Raw genomic sequence first — 27,855 nt, 5'->3', positions numbered from 1 at the left:
CCTTAATATTTTTGTCATATTAAGGAATATTGTTTCAGGCTTCAAAAGACAAAGACTTTCTGTTAGTGTACGTGCTCAGTAAACGATTGCAGGATTATTAAACCCCAGGTGTTGTTACTATGGTAGCCAAAACGTGTACAACTATACATATGAATTGGTCATGTCAACCATATTAGCCAATCATCATAGAAGTCACTAACGCTCATCCTCTCTTAAAAACACAGTGGCCCTAATGTCAAAATAAGCTTTGCTCTGTGGGTTTAGAGCACTTGGCTGCAATTTGACCACAGGAACCTTTTCCAGGACCTAGGGTCCTTTCCTTGACCACTTTCGTTTCCATGGCAGGAACCAGAGGCTAACCAGAGATCCAGAGTAGATATTTCACAGTAAGCTGGAACATTCAGGGTGGGTCTTGCAGCGCTGAACATGTCTGATAGGTTGACTATTCGCAGCATTTAATCTCCATGGCTCATAAACTTTGTAAACCTTGAAATGTACCATCGGAACACGGGTGTTGTTTTTGTTTGTATTCACGACAATCAGCTCATTCCTTTCATACCCACATCAATCAGCTGGGAAGATACAACATTTACCACAAATTGCGGTGATCAAACTTGAGAATGAACGAGGAGAAGTCCAATAGCAACAAGAAAACACAATGTCAGAGAAATAAAACATTAACCTCTACTTCTCTCACCTCAGTAAAAACACCCACGACCTGTTGAAATGCGTTACATTAACAGATTTTGAGTGAATGCAGTTGAACTTCACATCCTGGTTAAACTGTATGTGTAGGCTTCTAAGCAGCTTGGCGCCAACACTCCAACAAGAAGAGACTTTCACACAACAACAGGTTAAATTTGCATAATCGAGCCTGTACCTTGGAACTCTATGGAAATGCAAAAGGCCTAGGGCCTAGTTAAAAGGAAAATCAAAACACACTGTTGTGTCTTTGAAAGACAGGTGTGGGGTCCAGTGACATCTAATGGCAAAATTGCAGATTGCATAAACTGTATTTCTGCCCATAGATCCGACTAAATATTGCATACAGAAACTTTGAACATTTTCAAAGCTAAACTTTCTGCTACAAGTGCCAACTGTTTTTTTTCTTCAGCAGAATAGAAATAAAAAGAACAAGAAAAAAAACAAACGTTTCCAACTGAAAGTACAAAAGAAGATCTTTCATTATAAACTAGCTGTTTTAAGTCATAGCATGAAGTGTATTGATGGCTTTCCTGGGGCTGGATTCACCACAGGATTTTACTCCACGAGTCCATCGGGGGGAAAACAGAACAGACTAGTTTTAAAGCCCAACAAAGAGTTACAGTGTTTGGTGTGCAGCATGACCCTTGCTGCTTCCCTACAGCACCACAGCAGTTGCGTCATTAGCAGGAAACCTGTCCCTGCTGGTGGGTCTGGAGAGGTCTGATCATGCTGATAAGGATGGAGACTCCAGAGGAGGATTCTCTGTGGGAAAACACTTCCTCCTTCTCTCACACTGGGTCAGTGGGGCTACTGAGTCTTACTGTTTACTGTCAACAGCACATTAACCCTAAACTGTACATGTATTCTTTTAAAGATATCTATATCAAAAGCTTCTTAATGACAGTTCCAATGCATTATGGAATCTAGGGCAGCATCTGAACTGAGCTCCTGAAAAAATCTAAAGCCACAGTTAAGTGGCAGTTAGCTTTTTAGTTTTTATTTAGAAATGTGCTTGAGTTTCCTGATTCCTGCTGAAATTTCTGTCTGCCCCCATTAGCGACATTAGTAACACAGAACCTTATGGGTTACCTGTTTTGGAAGCGATTGCTGACATTGCTCCACATTTAATTAAAAAAAAGAACCGTAAATGTGGCAGTAACCCAGTGTGACAAATGATCTAAATGCTTTGTATGCCTTTTATGTGAATTACAGTTATGAAGTCTACTGTCCTTTATTATAGTCTCTTTACTTCGTACATCCATAAACAAACCTAATTCTTTACCAGGTGATTTATTGTTGAACTTCATCTAATAAGTGGTTGTCAAGACTTGTGTTGCTGTGATGCATTGCTGAGAGACATGCATGCTGGGCCCCACGCAGATCTGTAAAAAGAGGCCCGGCTCTGCTCAGATCCACTTCTCTACTGCCTACCCCGACATTTTCACCCACCACAGAAATCTACTCCTGCGGAATTTCCTCTCATTGGACCAGCAAATGCCCCTAACAAACAGTGCACAAACAGAAAGAGAGAGAGAGATTAACTGGGAGAACGTGACACAGTTTTCTTGGTGTTGGCAGAACTGTCAAACTTTAAGTATGTTTTTACTTTCTGAAGTCCAGTTGATGAAGATATCTTAATTTCAGGCAAAAAAACGGGAAAGAAAGTGTTTGCAAGACAAACAGGAGAATTCAACAAGCTGACTGAGTGTCAGTGTGTTCCTGTGTGATCTTGCTCAGAGGAAGCCTGGTCGTTTGGCCAGTGATCTGCAGCAGTCTGTGAGGCTGAGGCCATCAGGTCATCAGCCTCATGGGCAAGAAAATCATATCTTCTGTCCGTTTCAGATTCTCAGTGGTGTAGTTAGGTAAGAGTATAGCAAAGAATATGCTCCAGTTTCCAAACATGATCCTGTTACCGGTGACTCTAGATTGGCTGCAGGTGTCAATCAAGTGTATTTGATTTGATTGTTATTTTAAAAGCTGGTAAGAACCAGGTTTTTTGTCCAGATTCTATGCCCAGTTATGTAAAATCTTGAACATGAAAGTGGAAGTACTTTCTTTTTCACATGACTATAGGTGTGCTTTTTTTTTCTGGTCACACCTCTAGTGGGAAACAAAGGGGAAAAATTCGAAATATGATATTTTCAACCGTTCCATCTCTGTTTTACTCAACAACACCACATTTGTTGAGTTAATATGAACTGTCCCGGCTGCATGACATGCTGTTATTGGAAAGCTTCAGCTTCCTTTGATATACGTCATTGAATGTATTGCCAAAACATGTGTGTATGGTAAATACGTATGTCCTTTGGCTCTCTCGGCGTTTTGCATCTAAAAGTAGTTAAAAGTAGTTGTCTGATGTTGCAAAAGTGTATATTTTTCATTTTAAAATGTACCAAATCTTTTCCTTTTTTAAGCTCATGATAATAGTCATTGTTTACATTAAAATAAGCACTTATTGGTCTTCAGTTTCCAATGCTAATTCCAACAGGATGTCCCTGCTCTATCTGTTCCATACTGTACTCACTGAGTTTCACAGAGCCACATCATGGTCCGTGGTGGTGGCACAAAGGTATTAACATACTCTCTGCCCAGTCAGGAGCAACACACACTATTGGCAATCACAACAGTGGCCCATTATGCTGTTGGTCCACATGAGCAAGGCATGTCTAAAAGCATGACTTTAAGCCATGAGCAAACTTCTTCAGCCCTGATGTCTCTCTTTTCTAAACACTACTTATCTTTCAGCTCTGTTGCACTGTGTAACCCAGAGGTTTAAACACCTAAAGACAGGAAGAGAAGCAGAGAGGTTCACCATACATACCACAATCAAACTAGTGTTGACAGAGAAGCAGCCCTGGACAAGTGTGGATGCGTTCCTAATGGCTATGTGTTTGTGAGAGGGAGACAGGTTGGGAGAGAGGTGTCGGCCTGTCACCCCCCGCCCACCCTCCCTTCTCACATCCACCACCAGCCAGGCCAAGGTACTGTGGATGGACAAGTTGCTGAGAGAGGGAAAAGCACAGCCAGCGGACAAGGAGGTGTAGGAGGAATGGGAGGAGAGGGATGACAGGGGGCCAGGGGCAAAGAGATGAAAAAGGGGAGAAGATGGAAAAGCAAGGGGGAGGCGGACCAGGTGTTCACCTCACAGCTGTATGGTCAGCTGCAGTCTCCTGAGTGCCCAAAATACACCTTCATTTTTGCCTTTCTGTGCTCTGAAAAGTAGCAAAATCAGTGGCGAGCTTTTCTCTGAGTGCACAGTATCTCTTTCACACAAGGTCATCCATAACAAATACCCTCTCACGCCTCTTAACAAAAGTTAAAGAGAACTAAAAAGCAACACTTTAAGCTGTATATCCCTTTCAAAACACCACACCTCACAGCAGACGTCAACAAACCCCCTTCACCCTCTCTTCGTTTTTCCAGATCTGCTCGATCCAAATCTAACATGTGGAAGCTATCTATACTGTCCTCATGGCAGGGTTAAAGACAGCCTCTCTTTACAGAGTGACGAGAAGAAGAAAAGCAATGGAGTGAAATAAACTGACCTTCAAAGTCTGATATGATCCCTTCCAAGTGAGCGTTGACAGTGGAATCAGACATTTTGGGGAGCAAGTGTGTGTGCGTGTGTGTGTGTGTGTGTAATGTGAGAGAGGGAGCAGGGTTCCCTTTCCCCAGCAAAGGAAAAGTCTTCCTGAGCCGCAGTCCCGCTTTTAAACAAATCCCAAATTAGGAGCCCGTGTACGAGAGAGGAGGGAGGGTTAAAAAAGAAAAAAGAAAAACACCAGAGTTGAGCAGCTTGTTCTCTGCCTATCTCTCCTCTATTTCTTACAGCAGCAACTTACTTTTCTCTTCTCCTCCTCCACTTCCACAGCTTGGAATGAGCCAGCACTGACAACCCCTCACCACCACCACCCTCCTCCTCCCTCTTTCCCTCTCTAGCTCACCGCCTTCCCTCCCCCCTTGCTCCTTCCCTCCATATCTCCCTCCCCTTCTGCAGCCCTCCTCTCAGACTCGAGCCTCTTTCTGTGAAACCTTTCATTTTCAACTGGGCCCATCAAATCATTCAAATGCACTTCCTGTAGGCATGATCACATGATGGAACACATTATTCCTGGACTTTTTATACACACTAACTCCAGTGTCCTGCAAGCATATTAACCACCATGGGGACGACCTGTTTCTTGTCTGTCTTGCATGGAGTGAAAAGTTTCACAAGAAACATTGTATGGACTAATATGGTCAGGGCAGGCTCACACTGGCCGTTAGTGGATTGTCAGACATGCTCAGTTGCTCTGGAGGCAGACATCAATAAATAAGTAGGCTAATGACTTAATGACCACATGAATGAGCCTCTGTGTGTTGGGGGCAGAGGGGGAAGGGTGCACAGGGGTGTTGGTCAGTGTGTGCAGATGTGTCTCGAAGAAGGATGTGGCAGATGGGGGATGTCTGCATGTGTGTGTCAATGAATGCATCTCAAGAATGCACTGTGATTGTGAACAGCTCACAGCTAGATCACTGGAGCGCCTTGCTTCCAAAGCATTTTCTCACCAGATATATGCAGTCCTAACTTTAACTGGCTTTTTCTGTGTGCTAGAGTTACAGCAGTCTGACAAACAATGCCATGATACCCCGAGGCAACCACTCATCCTTTACCAGCCACAGGCAAATAGTGAAAACACGCTGCTAAAGGCCTCTGACCCATTCATTAGTGAAGACAGCAAACACTAACAGTGTAATTGTCACATTTGTGTGGATGCTAGCAGACGCTGTTCGGTCTTTTCAATCTGCAAAGACTTAGTGCTTTATAAATAAAGGCATCCCAGAGAGACAACAACACCTGAGGCAGAAAATGAGGGGACTGACAAAATGAAAAATGCATTTGCACAGGGGGAAAGAAATTAAGGAGAAAGATATGGGAAATTATCTGAATTTAAGCTGCAATAAATTGTTCAAGTTGTAAAGGAACAGAATGAGTTTACTGTCCCCTCAATAGTTGCTGTCATATGTGTGATTTATCATGATGCACTTGGGATTTTGCATGTCTGGAAAGCTTACCTCCAACTTATTGCTTACATTGGAATCAGAGTTTGCGCTCTCTGTTGATTTAGGCATGTATACTGATCATAAACACAGATGTGCGCAAGTGCACAAACACACACTAACACAGTGATTTTGAAAACAAATATGAGGTTTTTACTGTACCAAAACGTGCAGGAGATTTTTATTTCACCGCAATTCCCTGCCACTGAACCATGCAAAGTACGTCACCCACAAAAACCCTGTAATCATTAGTTAATGTATCCGGTTAACAGGGATCCATCCAGATTTAAATACATGTGCATACTTGAAGAGTTTTCTTCAAGGTATTTACCTCACAATACCTCACAATGTGTCACTTCCTCCAGCAGATGTCAGTGTTGTATTGTTATATCAAACTTGTCACTACAGGCAACAGCGTTAGCAGTGTCACTTCCTTACAGTAATATAATCTGGAAATAGATAAAGATGGAGACATGAGGAGAATCCTGCTCCAGACACACCCTCAATCCACAATGTCCTGCCCAACACGTGTGGTAGATTCCTTCAAAATGGCATACACACTCACACGTGCACACACACACTGAGCTGCCTGTGCTCACACGAACTCACGCAGACAGTAAATATGTGCACAGCAGATGCATGCAATATAATGAACATGCATGCACTGAGCCCACCACCGAAATCTTACACTGAAACACAAACATCTCTCTATCTTTGTGAGGACACTTGCTGACACAACGCAGCTCCTTATCCCAGTGTGTGTCCATGACTCTTACCCAATCCTTGGACCTAAACCTGATTCCAAACAAAGCTCTCAAAACAAGTCTGCACAATGTAAATGGTCTCAAATAGTTTCAAACAAAATTTTACCCACACTAAAATAGGATGACATTGAGACCCACATGTACATGTGTGCGTACTTCCTTCCACTGCATATCCCTGCAAGCCCCAGCAAGTCCAGACAGTGCTAATCCAATCTGCTGTAACAACTGTCACACTGGGAGAAGAGTAGAACGTTTATTGTCCTGTAGGGAGCTTCATTCATATAATGGCATTCATGCACTCAATCCAAATCCCAGTTCTTATCTGTTTGCAGTATGTGCCATAGATATTTTGAAATGACCTAAAAGTGTTTGTGAAAGGTTTTGAAAGGTGTTGATCCCAGATATTAGAACCATAATTTGCACTTAACCGCCTCTTTTTCTGACGGGCTTTATTGCACGATGTAAGATGATGTTCTTGATAATAAAGTGCAACAGGTATTAATACATCACGAGGAATTAAATTGTGAGTCTGCAGCCTCACATCTCACAACATTTGCTGAACATATATCTAAAATGAGTTTTGGTAATGGGCATGATTGCATTATCATGTATGTGAACAGGCAGCTGCTGGTGTTATGTTGCACTTCAGAAAACAGATGAAGAGAGACAGAGACAGCCGCCTGCTGCTTAAAGAAACCCAGCGCACCACCACCCCTCTAAAGTGGCTCCTGTCCTCCCAGGAGCTGAAAAATGAGAGGAGCAGTGTGGGAGGAGAGGAGGATAACTTCTATAAACAGATGCCAAGCCAGTGTGGCAGTTGTTAGGGCAATGCCAGGACAACAAAAAATTGGATATGTCAGTGGTTGATCTCCAGAGGCACAAGTACGAGCACATATACAGCAGAGTTCTAGGCAAAGTATTCAGGTCCTGTGGCTGCAAAACAAACCCAAAACATCACCCCTCCACTACCATGCATGACACTTGGTAAAGTGCTAATATGCTGTGTTTGGTTTCCACCAAAAGTGCTGTTGAGTAAGATGGCCAAATATCTCTACTTAGATATTGTCTGTTCAAAGAATATTGTTCCAAAATTCTGTTTAGATGCAACTAACCTAACCTTTCCCCTTGTCTTTTTCTAAACGTACCAGCATGAACTTTAAAATTCAACATGTTAATCCGAGGCCTGTAGTGTCTGTTATGTAACTCTTGGCATTTTTTTTACAGTTGGTCTGATCATTGCATGGTCTGACTTTGGCGGTGAACTTGCTTGGACATTCACTCCTGAGAAGACAGGCAGCTGTTTTGTATGGTTTCCACTTGTGAGTAATCGGTCTACTACTTTCTGCTCCTAACATTCTGAATTACTATGGAAGCAGTAAGATTATACGTAGCTTTCCACACACAGCTTCTGCAATATGGCTTAGTTTTAGTTAAATAAACAATGACACATTTTTTCCTAATTCTAATGCCTGGTGAGGACCAGATTATTTTCATTATGTCCTTTCTTTTTCACACGACTGTACATAAACTGCAACTTACGTTCACTAACGTCCTTATTAATAATGATGTATAGGTGCCGCGGATCAAAGATTAAATTGTTGGATGAGCAGAATGAAACTTTACGTCAGTCTTAGACAGTCATTGTTGTTTTCAACATAACCAGGTCATGCTACAGAGGAAATTCCAGCTTCCTGCTGCATTTCTTCTCAAACAGCAAATGCTGTGTTGGCTGGGAGGGGGACGACTCGCGAATGAGTCAGGTTTTAGCAAAGAAGCCATCTGGGGGAGGTCAAATCTGTGAGTTGGTGCATGTGCTCATTTGCACATGTATGTATATTTTGGAATTGACCTGTGAGTTACCGCAACTCTGTTTATATGACAACCATCATAATAAGCAACTCCACCTGGCTCAGAGCTTCAAAGGGGATGAATAAAGCAAGAAGGAGAGGACAGCATGGAAAAAGGTGTGCCAATTGCCTCCTGAGGCAGAGGAAAAATATGACATATTTAAAGAGAGAGGAGGATGTGAGGTGATGCTAAACCCCGTTTCTTAAATGGAAACCTTGAAGGAGGAAGATGTACTTGCTCTGTGAGAGAAAGGAACACAGCGAGCTGTGTTAGCATGACTAATGCATGATGCGGAACTGTTAGTGTCAGTCCCTCAGGAGAAGGGCCTGGTTTTGAGCACAGTACATCAGTGTGTTTTCAATGCTTTCAGCTAAAAGGGTGAAATAATGACAGGGAAATGTCCACAGTGAGGCTCACTTTTTACTTGTGCAGAACATGTTAATAACACTTTCAAACCCAAAGGTGAACAATTGTTACGGTAGCAGAGACTCTCATAAGTGTATTGAACAGTCTCTCAAAACTGCAGACACACACACACACACTCGCAGAAAAACCTCTTTCGAAGCCCAGAACCCACATGGTTGAGTAAACTCGTGTAAAGTAGATGCACAGCTGTGGTGACAGCTGAACCAAATGTTAAACATCAGCATCCAGCCAGACTCCACAAACTTTAATCAAATTCAGCACCTGTTGGAAACATGGCAAGACTGCACTGCAAACACACACACACACACACACACACACACACACACAATGGTATATCCTTCAACTGATTTACTTAAGTTTTTTTTTTAGTTTTTTTTTAGGGTTTGTGACACATGCACACACACAGATTCTGCTGCCTGCACATGTGTGTGTGTTTCCACATACGTGGAGTGGGATGACTTAGTAAATACTGAGAACAGCTGTCCACCACCACAGATGACTCTCAATAGGCCTCACTCTCTTCATTTATTCTCCTCTGTCCTCTGCTTCATCTCCCCACTGGGTAAAGGCTCTCTTAAGTACCATCAGCAAGCCAGCTCTGTCAGCTTTGCAGGCGCATACTGTTCTATTTAGAATGTTTCTATGGCAACTCACACAAAAACAGTTTACATCTCAGCAGGAATCTTTAGAATATGCAGGTTGACGGAAAGATACTAACATGAAAAAGAAAAGCGAAGCAGTACTTTTGTTTTGAATTAGTTTTCTCAACTTTAAGAAATTGTTTTGCAAAGAAATTTACTGAAAATGTTGAATTACTTAACCCAGCACCCCCACCTAGTGGGGGAAAGATATATTAAATCTCAAACAAAAAACTTTCCACTGAGTCTTAAGATAACCAACATCTTTCTGTGAATTCGTTAAAGGTTAGTGTGAGGGACAGAAGTGCTGGCTTAGCTACTTTAGAAGTCATGACCTTGTGTTTTCAGTGAGCCTCTGACCATGGCTGTGTCATACCGGATCCCATCAGCTGATCTCACTGTGACTGAAATTAATGAGACATGTCAGCCCCCTTCGTTCTTTGTTCACAATCTCTGCGGTTCACAGAGAATTTCCGCTAAAAACATCATCTCTATTGATTCATGTTGGTGGGTTGCAGACCCACAGGAAACAAAGGAAGTCTTGCAAGTCAGCTTCACTGCCAATAGGGATTCAAGCAAACTGAATTGATTTGGTTGAGACAGATGAGAGGGACCAGTCATGCATGTCTCAGTAAGTTAGTAAGACAGTATAAAATTATTCTGCTTTTATGGCCTGGTTCAAAACTTTTTATTAACTAACACATTTTTTTGTCAAGTAAGGTGAGTAATGAGCAGCACACCACAGCGTGGTTGTGTCACTATCTGTTATGAGATGCGCACATGCAACCACTGTGGGGTAATATTGATCTGTAAAACCTAGATAAGAGTTGTTACGAGATTTGGTGATTAATAGCTGAAAATTAATACATTTTCAAGCAACCAGTTAGTACAGAATCATACAAATCTGGAGGAACTCACAGAGACTGGAATACTACATAAATGGTGTTAAAAGATCTGAGCCAATACAAAACTGCAGCTGTTGAGTAAATATTTTAGATGCACCATCATTAATGGAATATAAATCCACACTGAAACGGTATTGTGTCCAATTTCTCACATTTAAAAAAGGCAAAATTGAATGAAAACCAGTAAAAAAAAATCGCCCATAGCTGATTTGGGCGACCAGATGAATGATGGTAAAGTACATCATAAGCCAAAGAAACATCTGGGTTTTGTATATTTATGCAAAATAAAGGATAGAGGGAGTAATTGTTCAAAATGAAGCATGCACAAGTCTTATCTGAGCATGCAAGTGTCACATCAGGCAGTGACAAGACAAGACAATTACCACATGTGAACCAGTGCGGGAAAATAGACTATACTGACATGTAGCACCAAAGTTACAGGCCGCAACTAACCGAATACCCCGAACCTCACCTTCCCCAAGCGCGTAACATAAACTATAGTGGGAGCTGTCCCTTATGGGCTACTGTAGAAACATAGAGTAACAAAGTGCAGCAACTCTTGTGTTAACATGATTCTAAGGAATTCTGCCACAAGCCTAAATAAAAAACATGAAGATGTCACATGCTTGAAAATATCAATACATAAATGCACGAGTGAATGTTCGAATAAGACATACAGAAAGCCTGTCCAGCTGAAGCTGTTACAGCACCCTGGCGGAAGCACCTGCAGACAAGGGGCCACAATTTACAGCATGTAGGTGTTAGGTAAGATCACACATACAACCACAACAACCACCTTTCTGCACGTTCTCACACTTTTTCTCTTTAACACCTACAAGAACCCACATGGTAACATGTGCTGCTAAAGTCCCTTGACCTTCTCCCATATTGCTAAGGTTTTTTTTTCATGCTTTCATTTTTTTTAACAACACTCAGACCAAAACTCATAAAAATTCCATTACAGAGGAGACAGCACTGACTCACTGATGACTTTAGCATGACATGTACTGTACTAACACTAATTGACACACACCGGACGCAGACAAATGCTTATGAACAATGCATGGACAAAGTAAGGATTTTCATTTACAAAGTTGGCCCGGCTCCGCTTGTGAACTGAGGGACGTTTTATTTTCTGTCCTGTTAACTAAAGGAGGGACTCGCTGATGGCCAAAGCGGGTTAAGAGCCACAAGGGACAAGAGTAGTACTGTTCAAACAGAGCTCTTTCCTGTTTTCACACCAAGAAGGAGTGGGAGAATGCAGATGGAGAAAAGAGACAGAAAGATCTGTGAGGAAAGTGATGTTTTTGTGTCACTTCAACACAAAGTTAGATTGGGAAGAAACTGAAAAAGTCAGACCACACAGAGTCATGAATGGAGAAGCGATTCTGACTGACGTACATCCTGTAAAGATTAAATCATTTCATGGTAAAAATCAATAGCAGGGGAGTAAAGAGAAAGAAAAACCTTGCAGAAACAGGACAGATAAAGACCAATGTTGGTCAGCTAAGTTGCTACATAAACGCTGCAGAGCTCCCAGCTCCAGTTCCAAACCCCAAAGAAAACATGCAGTCAGCAAACAGGACAGAATGAGAGAGTGGAAAATACCATAGAGGGGGAAATAGACTCATACAGAGAAGCCACACAATCCCAGTAAAAAAGCTGATTTAAACGCACTGAAGTAAAAAGCTCAAGCTCATCTCGGCTGAGAGTTTTTAGAGCATTTGTCTTACCTGAGAATTTGTCCCCCTCCATGACGGGATCACTCCCTCCACAGCCACATGTAGTGTCTGCTCTTTGACTCCACTCTCTCCCTCCCTGCCTTTTTTTAGACTTCCCTCTTCTCTCGTCAATCGTTCCCTCACTCCTTCCCTCCCTCCCTCGGTCCCTCTTCTTTCTGTTTCTACTCTTTCTTTCCTTGCAGGATCTCTGTTCTCCCTCCCTCTCCCCACTTTGATTCCTTCAGTGTGTCTTGCTAATGAATTCACAATTACGACATCCCCATGTGCTGATCATATGTTGCATTTGCTGCCCTTTCTTTCCTTTCTTTTTCAAACCAAAAGACTGAAGCTGCATTGTATCTTGAAAATAGAAACCATTAGCTCCGCCATGTGACATGGACGGGCTCCTTGTGGACAAAAATAACCAGCGGAATAGAAAACTCTTCTGTCAGCTTACTTATAATGTTCCTTGTGTGCATGTGCTGCGATTCATTTGATACAAACTGCAAACTTATCAAGCTGGTGTGAAAGTTCTCCCAAAAGTATGTCAAGATTTCCACATGATGAAATGGATATGGTGAGAAGACACTAGCCGGCTGAAACAATACTGATGTGCTAAAACAATATGAGATGGAAACTAAAGGAACTTTTCCAAAAAGATGAAAGCTCTCTTGTGTTACTGGTCAAGACAGGAGGCAGAAAGACAAAAAGCACTAGAGAGTAAACAAGTATTTTGAACCCCAGTGAAACACCAGCTCTCACTCTGAAATGTATGTTCAGGAAACTCAGATGACCTCTGACTGTTGGCACATCCCTCACACTGCGCTGGGGGTCAGAGGTCATGAGGCAAGCGTCTGAACTCTGATAGAGAGCTCAAACACACTTAGATGTGTCAGTCTGCTGTCTTGTGCAAAGCCCACACCCTCGGTGACCCATTGCATGTGTTTGTGTGTTCATGGTAGGATATTGTGCATTTGTGTGAGTGTTTTTGTCAGTTAAACACTTCTTATCAACTCACATCTTCCACAAATGTTTAGTTAAAGCCAGTCGCCCAACACTGGGGCACATGGTGAAATAATGAAAATTTGTGCGTTAGCGGCCCCAAATGGCCAAAATATGGAACTCTGATGACTTACAAGTAAAGAGCACACAGTGCACAAACATCACAGGAGAGAGAAGGAAGGATAAGGAAGGATAAGCCCACAAACTGAAAAGGAAGAGCCCTCACACCTGCCTTTTGCCCTCCTTTTCACTTTCTATCGCGGTCTCCAGAAAAGTCTCTCTCGACAAGACGAAGTTTTTACTCCAAATTCTGCTTACCATACCAACAACAGTAAAAGCTCATTTGCAAAGGTATATAGTAATAGTAATAGTAATATTGTTGATATCATGTCATCAGTGTTCAAAAAAAGAATAAATGACACAAAAGACTTTCAGAAATACTGGAACAATGTGTACGATGTAAACATAAACAGAATTCAATGATCAGCAAATCATTTACACCCTAAAATGTAATTGAAAACAGCATAAAGAAATTATATCAAAACTTATATAAGGCATCTGATTGGTCTTTGAAATCATCATCATGTTTCCAAAAAGTTCAGACAAGGGCACATTCACCTCCATGTTGAATCCCTCATTTTCTAACCCAGGTAAGCATATTTTACCTTTCAACCCTGGATTCAAGTCCCACCATCATCATTTTTAAAAAGATATTGATAAACATGAAGGCAAAGTAATTAATTTACAAAAAAAAAGAAGGTTTTACCTCTCAAATCAATTTAATTTCATGTTTCAGGCTGACAAATACTTTTAAGGGCCTGTTTTAAACAAAGCCCAAGCTCTAAATGGGTTAATAACACTTTTTGGAACTGACGAGACCAACATTTCGAATTTTATTGGAACCATTTGCCCCACTCAGTCTTTCACAGGGTGGTGAAAACCTCTCTCCATCTCCTGAATCATCTGAAAGACTGTCTGAGATGCTCTGGTAGCAGCCAGTTATGTAACAAACCTGTTGTCTGCTGACAGACAAGTCATGAGATTCTCCACCAGGTGATTCTTCTCACATTGCACAACCTTTCCACTTCTTACTTGTCTTTGTGCTATTTTCAAATAAAAATGGAGCTGAAATGGTTTTTACAAATCTTTGCATTCTGGTTTTAACCATCTTATACATATGTGTGCGTATGATAAATTAGGATCTGCTGACTCTAAGATGAGAACAAACCACACTTAGAACAATAGGAGTGTTGAACAGTACAGTGAGTGTACTAGATTACAACTAGATTACATTTACACATCCTCTCAAACACACGCCCACTGGCTCATAAATCTGCCCTGTTGGCAGATTTCTTTGTGTGGGGTATCTCCCTGCACACACAAACACACACACACATATGCCCTCCAGCGACTGCATCAACATCAGGGAGGTCTGCTGACACGCAGCCTTAAGCACTTCCTGTGCATGACTTTGTTCTTATGTATACTATGACATGCATATGTGTGCGTAGTATCTAATTAGACTGGTCTAATGTCATGACCAAGGAGCACCTACACATTTATAATCACATTCAAACACACATACAGCTTTTGAAGACGCTCAGCATGTTTTAGAAGTCCTTCACTCCCAGCTTTGCTTTGCACAGAAGGTTAAGCAACAAAATCTCAGACTGAGCAGAAACATGGAGCAAAGGAAATGATTCGGCCTCATGCTGTGCTGGCCTACTCTTTTGCTGATGTGCTCTGCTGCTATCTTTGTTCTGACTCACCATGTACGTGCAGTGACAAAGTCAAACATAGTCATCGACCGAACCGGACGGCCTTTGCTGCGTGTCATTCCCATTCTCTCTGTCCTGTTTCCTGTCTATCTCCACTGTCCTATCCATAAAGGCATTAAAAAAAAAAAAGCCCAAACATATTCATCGAATGTACAAGAAAAAAAGCACACAAGAGCACACCATAACGAGTTGCTTTTGGTTACCAAGTTTTGGTGTTTGTGGGTGAATAAACATCTGGAGGCTCTTTTAACAAATGGGATTTGTGGGTGCATCTCACACACAGGTGGTAAATGATGCCACATTCTTCTGTGTCAAGACACAGCTTGCACGATGCAAATCTCTCAAAAGTTGCATTTGCACACAGTCGGTTCACAAGATGATTTATGGCTTCAGTGCAATTAAACTGCTGTGTTAGAGCGCAAACTTTCATTGTTTGCCAAAAGCTACCGTTGATTAGCTACAGTACAATTCAACTGTCACTTGAACAAAGTTATGCAAGCTGCAGGGACTTATGCTTATACAGCAGTGTTGCTTGGGCCTACTTTAACTTCTTGTTTTGTTTCATACTATTTTTCTACATGCATCAACACAACATCAGTGTTTAACTGCTATACCAGGGACACAAGAAACACAAAGCGGATGCAGACACTTTTAAAAGATAAAACAGAAATACCACAGAATGTATGACATAATCAGTGATCTGCTGTTATTCAGGCAAGAATCAGTACCTGATCTGCCCTCACTATTTAAGTGTATTGACACTGCATTCTTTGACAAAGCTGAAACTGAATGCGAAACATGTGCATAGATATGAATTACATACATCACTCATTACCATCGAAGACTGACCTAAACTGTCCCCTAGACAAGGAGTCTGAGTGTTTTGCACGGTGGTGTGGTGGTTAGCACTGTCCCCTCACAGCAAGAGGGTTCCACCAATGAATGAATGAAAGAAGGCTGCGTGAATGGATGGAGGAATGAATGACTGGCCACAATGAAAGAGGTGAAGTCTACTTACTGGGACTGGTGATGCCAGATCCTTCCCTTTCTGTTCTCCTCGTTCGAGCGCTGGCTGAGCGTGCTGAGAAAAAGTGAGAAGGACAAGTTGATGAAATCTCCAGCATTTTGGCTGCCTATTGATAATGCCTGTGCTATAAATCAGACACAGGAAATACTATTTTGAAAAAAAATTCTACTGTTAAGCTTGTCTAAGCATTTTTAAAAAAAATCTTTCATTCAACAACCAAATGCAAAATGAGTGGATCTGTTTGGACTGAAAATTCCCCCCAAACACACCTGCTGCCAGTTGGGCAGCGCTCCAAACTGGAGCATCAGCTAAATCAACAGACACGAAGGGTCACAAATGGAAAACCATTACTTCATATTCTTTCTGAGGCCAAATTATCTACGGTTGCTATGTGGAAAAACAAATTAAACCAGTGTTTAAGACTAAATTTCTTTTCTTGTCTGACCACAGAGAGACAGACTGGTGAAGGAAGGCCAGAGAGTCTTTTGTTTGTTTCGGTTTTTCTAAACTGTTGAAGTCAGACCAAAACTGCAGTAAAACAAAAATGCTGTAATTCTAATTAGTTTTCTTCTGTGTACCCCAGATGATCAGTATAAGGCTATGTTATGTGAATAAAAGGGTTATGACAAATGTATCAAATTGGAATTGAGATTAAGAACAGAGACCAAACTAACGGACTCCAAACAGAGTCGATAAAAATGAAAGGAAATGTGAAATCTGCAGCTGAAATGACCTTGTAGTATCCCCCAAAGATATAGAGATTGTTAAAAAAAAAAAAAAAAGAGTAGTGCTGCTACAAAAGATGCATGGGCTCTAGTGTGCTTGTTTTTTTTTTCTGGAAAATTCAAGACTCTGCATCATGCAAATGTAAGAGATCACCATGCGCACAGCTGGGTCCTACATGACGCTGGCCAGTTAAGGAATCAGAGGAATGTTGGTTCCTCTTGGCTTTGACTCTGCTGGAACAATCTCTATAATCTCCCATCGATCAACTCTGATGTGAGTCTGTGTGGGAATGTCTGCGCTCAGTTCTGCTTAATCACCAGCAGTGGTGAAATGAGCTAAACAAAAGGGTGTTCAGATGGTGATTCAGCTTTGCTAGAAACACTGTGATTTTCTGTAAAGTAAATGACTGCAGTTATTTTATTCAATGATCACATAAAGACTAACATGATCATTATTAAAGTTAGTTTTAGTAACAAAGCTACATATTATGCCTGTGTGATATCAGCCTACTCCTAAAGTCAGATTAACAGAAGTTTTGTCACTAAAGGGACGTCTGCGGAAATCAGACACATCTGTTCTAAGAAAACAGTGGATACAAGTAACAGTTCTAAGAATTATAGTGTTTGAAGTGTTTAGCTCGTCACGTCCAAAGACAGGTGAAGTTAAGAAGATCTTCCGCTGATCAACCACGCGCTTGCTGTTTCGTCTCCCCACTTCCTGTCCTCTCCTGCATCGACTGCTGCTCATGAGTCAGTTGTACCATCCTGTTTTCAAGTTGTTAAAAATACTTCCTACCGCAAGTCAGTGAATGATGCGACATTTCTGGCCAAAAATCCAGAAAACAGTGTTTATTTTCACCACCGTTGTTCAAACTAAAGACAGCTGGTCTGAGGGAGGAGGAGTGAATGCGCCACTATATGACTGGAAGATATGAGTAAACCTTCTGCACTGCGTGCGAGGGAAGGTTCAAAGTCAGTCACTTTCCTCATAGAAAGAAAACAATTAAATAAACAGCTGTAAGAGATGACGAGATTGGAGGGGTACAGCCTCTGCTTCCTTCTGCATGTGCACCTCTAACACATGACAGTGGTGCCATGGTAATGCGTCATTACATGATACTGGTATTGGATACAGAAAGTGTCACCAGAATATATGCCTTTTTATGCAAATTAATCTTGGTTTAATCATTTCTACCTACTTAGCAAGCAGCAGCTTCTAAATAGGTCTGCAGGATGTAAGACTGTGAAGAAAATACAAATGGGCAAAAGTGTTGTAAGAATCCTATTTCAGATCTAAGTATAAGAACTTGATGTTGAGTTGCTTTATTTCTATTTCAGAGAGGAAGTCTTGACTCTTAAAATCACTAACTGAGCAGTCAGATTCACCAAAGGTGCCAGAGTGAAAGTCAACCTTTTTATTTGCTCTAAGTACAAATCATTAATCAGCCTTTTGCCAAACGATGACATCATAGTAGATTATGTGTGTACATATACTCTGCCTCCTCTGTTATTATAAGCAAACTGCACTGGATCATTTTTAGAGTGGTACACATACAACGTTTTCAGTCAATGTTGTTTGACCTCAAAACTAAATGTCAGTCAAAGGAACATTAGTTAAGCCTTTTTCATGGGAATATTTAGCAGTGCATAAATAGTAGGGAACTACAAGTGCTGAATAATCTTTAAAAAGAAAAAAAATCACTTATCCACAGTTCCTATTCTGAAGCAACTACCACAGCCTTCTGCATGCTGTTCGCTCACTGTAAATCTTAATCTTAGTAAGCCTGTATGTCGGTGAGAAAGGGGGTCAGGTCAGAGGGCTTTCAAAGTCTGAGTAAGTAAGCCTTCAAACAAATAGGAGGTTTGGAAAAAAGACACCTCACTCATGCCACTTTTTTGCTTAGATTGGCTAGGATCATGATTATGTTGTCTGTGTCCTGTACACACATACAATTTTAAGTGAGCCAATATGACCACATACTGCTGATTGACATATCAAGACTACACTATAAATATGGAAGTAGTTTGTCCTAAGGTATTCATTCATTAAGCCTCCACTAAATCTGTTTGGAGGCCTGCCGAGGAGGCCCACCTCATACTTTTAAAACCTTTGGGTTTCTATGAGCTGTTAGTATGTTACCTGCAGTAGACCGCGAGAATCAAGGAGGAATTCTGACATAGAGGTAGTCTACCAGCTAATCAAAACGGTGCCCCAGAGGAACAAATTCCATCTACTGAAACAGAGCAAACTCTACGTAAAGTTTATTTTGTAGAGTGTATTTTATAACTTGTTGACACAGCCACCGAAATTAACTCTAACCATAATTATGTGGTTTTTTCAACTTCAAGCTCCTGGCCATCACAGATAAAAGGGATGTAGAAGAGTGAGAAATGGCGATTGGGAAGGGAAGAAGAAAAGTGCAATGATTGTGGAAAACCTTATGCAAGAACTCAATTGAACTGTATTCAGCTGAATTTAATTTAATAATACTTTAGCAATTCCCAAAGGAAAATTACAGTGCTGCAGTTATTATCAAAGATATGCTGTTGTTATAGAAATTTAAAAAATAAAATCAGCTGACAAACATCTAGATGAAGAGTCTCAAATTTAACTTGCATGACGGTTCAAGTAACTTCTGCCATCCATTCCTTCCTCCACAGAAGCATTCTTGGCCAAGTTAACATCAACTAGATATACTAGATAGTGAAATTCATTGAACATTAATGTGCTGACAACTTGAAACTGTTGACTGCATGCAAAATTAGACTTATGCGTATAAACGATATGCTTCCTTAAAGTGGAACACCCTGTTATCTATATGTCTATATAGCCTACAATGTGTGAGAGTGGGCTGTTTCAATGATCTGTGTGATAAGCATTTAACAACTTTTGACATGTGTAGGTTTATTTACAGGCACAACTTCCCTCATTAGCCAATGACATACAGTTTAAACTGAAGTGAATAAATCTAATATGCATACAAGTTGGTATGGTTTAGAGTTTAAACATGTGCATAGAAACAATGTTAATGTCAGAGTAGTCATTTACTTGATAGTTGTGCAAGCGGTGTCTATATACATCTGAGAGCTTGAAGTATATGGAAAACGAGAGTCAGTCAAGTCTAACAGCCTTGCAGCTAAAAAACATGTCTGTACCTATTTACTCTTAAGCTCGGAGCACAGCTTGAAAAAAAGTGAACACACACACACACATTATTACACGCCCTTGCAATGAAAACATTTTGAAAGAAACAATGTCAGCGAAGCCGTGGCAACAACACAAAGTTGCATTGGTACATCGCTGAGCTCCATGGAAATTATACAGAAAAACCTGGGTAGCTGTACGGTGTGAAATGAGGGCAAAGAACTGGTAACACACAAACCAGAAATGGGTAACATGTGCATTTTGTTGGTTCAAAAGTGCATTTATCTACTATATGTTGTACACACCTGCACAGTCTTGTCTGAGGCCACAGACACACACACATTTAAGCACCGTGATCGTTGTCTTTTCTTCCCCTCGGGGAGATTTTTTATCTTCTTATGTCATATTTGCTTTATGACACTGCTGAGTGCAGCAGAGGTCACAACATGTACATGATGCATAAGAATGGGAGCAGTGTTTACACTAACGGAAAATCTCCTCCTTCTTGGGGAGCTGCATGTCATAAAATAGCTCAGAGTAAACGTATAGATGCGTGTGTGTCAGCTCCAGGCCTCAAATGATTGATGTCAAATGCAGTGTTTAGTGAGGCTTGGTGTGGGCTTGAGTCAGTGTGCGTGTAGCATGACCGCTGAAGTGCAGCTATGCCTGGACAAATACATCAACTGATTAGTTGTTGGTGTCAAATGACCAGAGAGGGTAAACAGAGGGGAGAGGGTGTCCCGCACTTTGACATACTTGAAACACAAGAGCAAATCACAGAAGCACAAATCCTAACTTTGTGGGGACACCTTCATTGATGTAATGCATTCCCTATAAAAGCTTATTTTAACCTTAACAAACAAGTTTTAACCCTCAACCAGCCATTTAAGCTTGTGTGATCCCTTTACCCTCTACACACACATGCACGATGGCATGTAAAAGAGGGTGGAAGGACTTTAATGCATCTTCTGTCTCTGGAGAACACATAAGCACCTGAGATTCTTGTGTTTGCTTAAGGAGGCCACACCGTTTGTATTCGAGCATAAAGACAGAGGAGGTGAAGTATCTTCGCCTTTCCTCTTTCATTCCCTCCCTTTTCCCCCCTGACCTCTTGTAGTAACACCCTATAGCTATGCAACGATGCATAGGCTGATTTTTTTTTTATCTGGTTAGTAATAATTCACATACAGTGCAAAAGTCACGAGCCAACACTATTTTTTATTTATTGACAAGGAGCCAGGCTTTCTTGTCATTTTTCACAATTGCTTTTGACCAATCGTTGTCCAGAATTTCTGAAGGTCTTCCAAAGTTTTCCTTGGACATTGGCTGCTTTTCACTCATTCACAGTCCAGTCCAGTACCAAACCATTTCCATAAGAATCTGTTTTCTTTTGTCTGTTAAGCCACTTTACTTGCAGACTGCTGCAAAGACACAATGTCTCCTCATTTCTTTAGTAGTCTACAAAAAAAATGAGAAAGATTAATCAGTTTGACAGACACAAAAATCCAGCAAAGACCTGACACAGGACGTGGTGCAAGGTTTTTGTACAAAACAGCAAAATCATTCTTATTTTCATCATTATTCATGTAATTTTAACTTTTAACTTAATTTTTAACTTTGTCATCCCATTCTGCCCACAGATATGGAGTCCTTTATTTGTTATATCCACAGGATAATAAAAAAAATGGTGGCAATATTCCATTATATTTTGTGTCATGATGTAAGATTTCTGTTTATTTGTGTATTTGCTTTGCCAAACATTCATATTCCTGCCCGATTATGGGATCACATCACAAAACGGCATCCTTGTTGATTATTTATGACTGGCCTTTACTGGAATATTCTGATGTTTGGCCTGGATAAATCTAGGTTTTCTCATTATGCTCCAATATATGCTGATGGTGTCTCCTCAAGGAAAATTATTCATTCTTCTAATATGCTAAATACAATTCTCTCTCATTCATTTTGCTGCAACGATTTGAAATATTCTTAAATGTGTTAAATCTACATAGGGACACTTTCTAATATAAGTTAAAGAAGCTCTGTAGTAAGTATGGATAAATATCAAACAATTACATTTTTTTAAAGTTTACATTATGATCCGTAAAGACTGAACATCACTAAGACCTCGTTTCCTGCCTTGTCTCCCTTCCAGCTCATCCATCTGTTCCAAGTGTGTTTTTATGGCCCTCATTACATGTTAAGGGTATCCTGCAAACACGATGTTTCACAATTCTGCCCGTGAAAGAGCTGGGAGTGGAGTGTGGGGGTGGGGGGGTCAAAAAAGAGGCTAAGTGAAAGAACTAAAGAAACTAAGACCGACTGAATAGCGAGACAGACATTTTTCAAGATTGTTTTTACAGCCCAGATAAGACCTTCACCTGTGCGCAGCCAACCACTGAAGTAAGGACTGCACCAAACACACCCTCACACCCACACAGCCGCAGACTCACACAAGCATGTGGACTCACACGTAGTTTGGAAAAGCCATTGGCCGTGACCCTGAACCGCGCTCCTCCCAAATGAATAGCCGCTGTTCTGGCGCCGAAGAAACAGGCTGGCAACACCTTTTCCTACCAATTTCTCACTCAACGAGCTCATTGAAAGCCAACACAGCTTTTCCAAACACACACACACACACAACCTCGTTGTTTTCCTTACAGTGCATACACATGTCCATATTAAATCATGGAAAAGGTGTTTTATACTGGGTTGGACAGGATGCTATCGCAGTCCATAAAACAATACTGCTGTGGTAGATAAGGATCAGCCCTCGCTCTTGTGAGGCTGTTAAAACCAAGAGAGCCGGTTAAATAGTCCATAGAGCTTTATGAGTTTAAACCTCCCTCGGGTTATATGTACTTACAGTACTTCATGTCATAGGTGTGCAACTGAATAGGTGAATGCACTTGTGGGGGAAAACATTTCAGGTTAACCTGTATTTTCAAATGTTTTTGGCATCTTTATGTTTGCGGAGGTTTTCGTGATTCCATGAAGGAAGTAAAGTGGAGGCAAATAAACAAACAAATGTCATTCCATCTTCACACTGAAGCATGACGCATCATGATGAATGGATTGTAGGTAAGTGTGTGAATGAAAGCATTATTTCAAATTGCACGTTTCTCTCGTGCGTTTTGTCATTCTGCTTGTGAACAATCAGATCATTTAAAGCAGAGCAAATGTTAGCCTGACAATTTGATGATTACAAATTGGCTCAGAAAGAGCAGATGATGGTCATTCAACTTCAAACTCAGTGTTTATGTTGTAAAGAGCAGCTGCTTTTGCAATAAGATCAAGACTTTGAACTCAACTAAAGGGCTTGCATTTATTTCACATGTATTATCATGCTTAATCAGGGCTTCAATGGGTTCTCCAAACAGATGTGAATCACTAACACTTTAACCAAAGCAATAAAATATTTATTCAAGTCATGACAGGAAAAGGCTGCTCTTGCTGTACAACCAAGTTGCTATCTGTTGTGTGGGCTCTGGCTTGTTTTTAATAAAAAACACTTTTCATAGATGAAATGATTAAATACTGTACGTGTATCCTGTCTTTATCATTCTAATACCCACGTATGGATGTCAGCGCACACATGTTCCGCCACACGTCAGAACCTCTCTCAGCTTGCCATTATCTTTTTACTGGCTCTCTCCTGGCCTCGGGCCTGCAGTACAGTACAAGCAGTCTGTTGTATCAGTTGACACCCCCAGGAGCAGCCAGCATCACAGAGCTGCATTCTTGGCTGCAGATAATAAACGCAGAGCAGAGTGGACACTTCAGATCCGGCTCCACACGCCTGCGAGAGGCGGAGCATAAACAGCACTGAGACAAGACGTAGACTGTTGGTCTGCCAGAGTCAGGGGAACTCCACACTGCAGATGACACTGTGTTGCAAAGCACTTGATGGCTGCATAGAGACGGACTCAGTTGCTACAGTTTTTCTACACTCTGGTACAATTAAACATTGAGCACCTGCACATAGGTGACAAATTAAAAGACAAACCCTTGGTGAAACCTTAGACCCTACAGAGAGAAGATCCAGTGGCTTTGTCACTCTGTTTTCCCTTTAATTTGTCACATATCTGTTCCACTTTCAATAATGTTTCACTCTGTCACTATTAAAAAAGGCTGACTGTGGTAACCCCTTCGTTGCTTGTGATTAGGTTTGGGTAATGGTTTACAGCGATGAAAGGTTGAGGTTACTGTGAAGCTGTGTTCTGGTCAAGGTAAAAGAAAACACTGTTTGCAGTGAAAGTATTGCCGGTTTCCTACCACAGTCCAAATATTTCCATGTTAAGCTAATTGGTGATTTTGTCTGTAGGTGTTAGCGTGTGTGATCCTTTTTGTTAATCTGTCCAAAGTGCTCTCTTTCTTGCTTGAAGAGGTCAATACATCCACCTGCGATCGTGCACAGGATAAATTGTGTATGAGTAATGGAGGCATGGAGGAATGGAAGAATGTGGGATACATTTTCTGTGCAAGATGCAATGGCTGAAGTAATAAGGAAAAACTTAAGCTAAAATTTAGAATAACAATTGATCCAATTTGCATTTTCTTTTTTTGTTTTTTCCTCTTGGAAAGTCAAGATAAGGCATATTTCTACCCAAATCTTTGAAAGACCTGCCGTGGTAAAGCAAAAAAGAGATAAAAGTTTGGTTAAATTTAATGTTCCTCTCTGTTTTTACGAGTTATAACACAAATATGAGCTAAATCAGCCATCTGGGAGCATCTGCTTTGAATCTGCAGAGCACCATCTACATCTCAGAAAGGCGAGATCGGACAGCTCGTATGACCAAAGTAGAACATTGGAGGAATCTATCCTGACTCCGTAATATCCTGGGTGCTTTTGAATTTTCTACTACTTACCTGCCAGTGTTCAACCTTTTCACCCAATGTAGATCTAAATCATATTCAGATGCTAATAATAAGTTATTAGCCTTTTCTTAACTTAAAGAGAAAAAAAAATATTCACAACTTCTGGATTGGTCAGCATTATTATTTGTCATCGTCACTCATTCACTCCTCTCAGTGTTACATCTCCGACACAGCTGCTGTTTTCAGAATGGTCTCCCAAGCTCACACCTGTGGTTTAAAAACACCCCTATTTTAGATCATACAAACCACAGTACTGCACATGCATGTCCACATGTTCCAATACCTTATTAGTCCATTATTCACAGGATTCTTGCTTCCAAATTGAGGGTTAGACCATCCTTGACATGCTCGGCTAGATGACAGGGCAAATATGTCTCAACACAGTTTATAGCTTGACTTTGAGGTTCCCATCTAACAATCACTTTAGACTCTGAATCAAAGCCTTGCTGATGCCCCAGAATAAACAGGCTAAAAACTGTAATGCAACACGGAGAGAGGCATTTGTCACACAGGTACAAGTAGAATTAGGTGTGCATGTTTTGAGTAGGACATAAAAGCACATACCAGGAGGTGTGTACTTAGAAAATAATGACTCTGTGTGCATGTGTGTGTGCTGGAGAGGGCTGTTATTCATACAGGTTACTCATTGATCCAGACAACCTGAGGGAGTGGTGTACAAGGCAGGGATTGGCTCTACGAGCAGGGTTCAGCTGTGAGGGTTGAACACAGGCACACAGACACATAGTACAACCACCCCCCAACATGACATAGTCACATATTGCTTTTCATGAAGTCTAAATCAATCTTCCCATGTGCCAAATACACAATCTGCTTGTTTATGTGTCTTTCTGCCAGGGTATTTGGGTACAAAACACACACACCTACACAAGTCACCTCTCCACATCCCTGATGGTTGCCTAAACACCCCCAAACACTGCAGAGGAAGGCCTCACACATCCACACAACAGGCTAGACACACACACACACTTTGTTATTAGACAATTCCCCAAGTGGAGGCTCTGACAAAGAATGTGACAGCTCCACACACGTCGCACGGCAGAGAGAGATCTCTCTCTCTCTTTCTCACTCGCACACACAAAAAACAGGAGGAGGAGGAGAGGCAGCATGACCCAACATGTGCTTGGCTCCATTGGAAAACTGTCAGGCGCTCCATCATACAAAGACTCTGGGAAGAGGAGCCGGGAAAGCCGGCATTCCGTGGGCCTGGACTGAGTTGCAGTTTAGAGAGAGACAGAGTGGGAGGAGGAGGGCCAGGGAGGAAGATGTAGATGATTGTAAGCTGTAAGATAAGAAAGTTGGAGGAGAAGAAAGAAAAAAAGCTAAGAAAAGGAGATAAAGGAACAGTCAGTGCATGTAGAGTGGTGCACCTTTTGGAGTTTTTTAACCCTTTAGAGTTTCAATCATTTCAGCATAGATATAACCCAAAACAGTATGCTCATACCTAAAGTGAGCCAATAATCAAGCATTTCACATCTATGAATTTGATCTTTCAGCATCCAGTGCATTCCTCCGCACAGAGTCGCTTCAACTCTATGTGAACTGCTTGCTTTAAGCTTTTAGACAACATTTCAATTGGATCAAAGTCAGGACTCTGACTTGGCCACTTTAAAACGTTCACTTTATTCTTCATTGAACACTTTGTGGTAAAACAAATGTGTTTTGCTGCATGACCCACTTTCTCTCATGTCTCAGGTCAGACAAATGCCATGGCATTGTTCTTTAAAATCAATGATGATAAGGCGATTTAGCCCAAATGCAGCAAAATGATCACACTACCGCCACCGTGTTTCACTGTTTGTTTTTATGCTTGTAATGCAGTCCCCCCATTTATCCAGATGCTTCTCATTTAAACCAAATAGCTTTACTTGGTGTCAATCACAAAATGTTTTTGCAGCAGTCTTCTGGCTTGTGCAGCAACAGAAAGATTCCTGGAGAAGGAAACAATGAAGTAGGATTGATTCCTGTGGATTGATGGAGTCTAAACTCTTCAGAAACGTTTTTTTTATATCTATTCCAGCCTGATGAGCATCAACACGTTTTCTTTTGAGAAGCAAGTTTGAGTCCCATCTGATTAAATATTGTCCAGCTTCTCACTTTTCTACTCACGGCTGGTTCGGAATGGGAGTCAAAAAAGGAATAATTAAACAATAATGGTTTGCATCAAAGCTTCCATCTACAAATAAGCAGGCGATGAAAAACATATTTGTAAGATTCGATCATTGTCTTCCATAAAAAATTATATCTCACTTGTTTACACAGAGTTTAATAAACCTACTTTCAAGAGTTGTGTGAAACTTGTTTTTTTTTACATTTAGGCAGAAATACAGTACAATGTGCGGACATGCATAGTAGTGCTAGATTGCAAGACCATCTGCTGAGTGTCATCACCTTCATGTTTTGCCAAATACAATCTCACAGCAGCTACAATCAGGTCCAGCCAGTCTGAAAATAAACTGAACAATTAAGCGTGTGTCGATCTGAAGCAGATGCATAAAACAGGCTATTCTCCAAGTATTGTGAGGAACGAAGGAACGACATCGCAAAGCTTATAGGTGTCGCAGATTCCACGCACAAATGCCACTTCCCTCTTGTTTTTCAGAGCATGAAAGAAACGGAGATTCCGAAGAAAAACGGGCTCAGCTCTCTGCGCCACCTTCCTGTCATGATGTCACAGCCAGCTTGTGAGCTCCTGTGAATAGTCGCAGAGATCAAACTTGAAAGAAATGTCTCAAAAACCACACCCACAGATCCCTGAGTGGACCCTTCAGCACAGGGGAAATTCTAACTCGCAAACGTTCACGTTTGAGTGATGAAAAACGTGGGATGCTCGCGTTTAATATTTGCCTATAATTACATGAACACTTGTCAGGCAGGTACCGCAAAGATTGGACAGGTTAGAGCTCTTTTTTTCAACAAACATGCTTTATGATGGTATCTTACTGTCACACCATCTAAAGTCAACATTCTCACCTGTATATGAAGATTTCTTCATGTCTGCAGATATCCCTGTTGCTCTTTAAATGTAAACCTTGGTGATCCGATCCGGTTTTCTCAGAAAATGTCAAGATGATTGCATCCGTAACTTTTCCAAACAGTTTCTCTTTGAGCGTCTCGGCCTCCCTCTGTGTCACGCCTGGTCGGATCAGTTTCAAAGTTTCACCTGGCGCAAGTGAGTACACTCCTAATTCTCTAACTTCCTTACTCTATCTAAGTCTGACTGCTGAAAATTGAT

At 41.1% G+C, this 27,855-nt stretch overlaps 1 protein-coding gene across 4 annotated transcripts in view; it reads right to left on the bottom strand.

Moving 5' to 3' along the window:
• The window catches only part of septin9a (septin 9a), a 66,906-nt gene extending 39,051 nt beyond the window's left edge, over positions 1 to 27,855 (bottom strand). Inside the window, exons 1-2 of one of the 4 annotated variants that reach the window (XM_072369762.1) lie at positions 27,594 to 27,855; positions 15,846 to 15,908 (exon numbers count right to left, since the gene is read on the bottom strand). In XM_072369762.1, coding sequence (XP_072225863.1) covers positions 15,846 to 15,908; positions 27,594 to 27,615 — 85 coding nt within the window. In that variant the 5' untranslated portion in view covers positions 27,616 to 27,855. Of the gene's footprint in view, positions 1 to 4,250; positions 4,451 to 12,059; positions 12,163 to 15,845; positions 15,909 to 27,593 lie in introns of those variants that run through there. The other 3 variants (XM_072369765.1, XM_072369764.1, XM_072369763.1) reach the window with 3 other exon arrangements.

The sequence above is a fragment of the Leuresthes tenuis genome, unplaced genomic scaffold (assembly GCF_036924035.1).
Source record: "Leuresthes tenuis unplaced genomic scaffold, fLeuTen1.0.hap1 SCAF_17, whole genome shotgun sequence".
NCBI lineage: Eukaryota > Metazoa > Chordata > Actinopteri > Atheriniformes > Atherinopsidae > Leuresthes > Leuresthes tenuis.
Note: the sequence above shows the minus strand (reverse complement) of the source record. Positions and strands in the feature narration are given on the sequence as shown.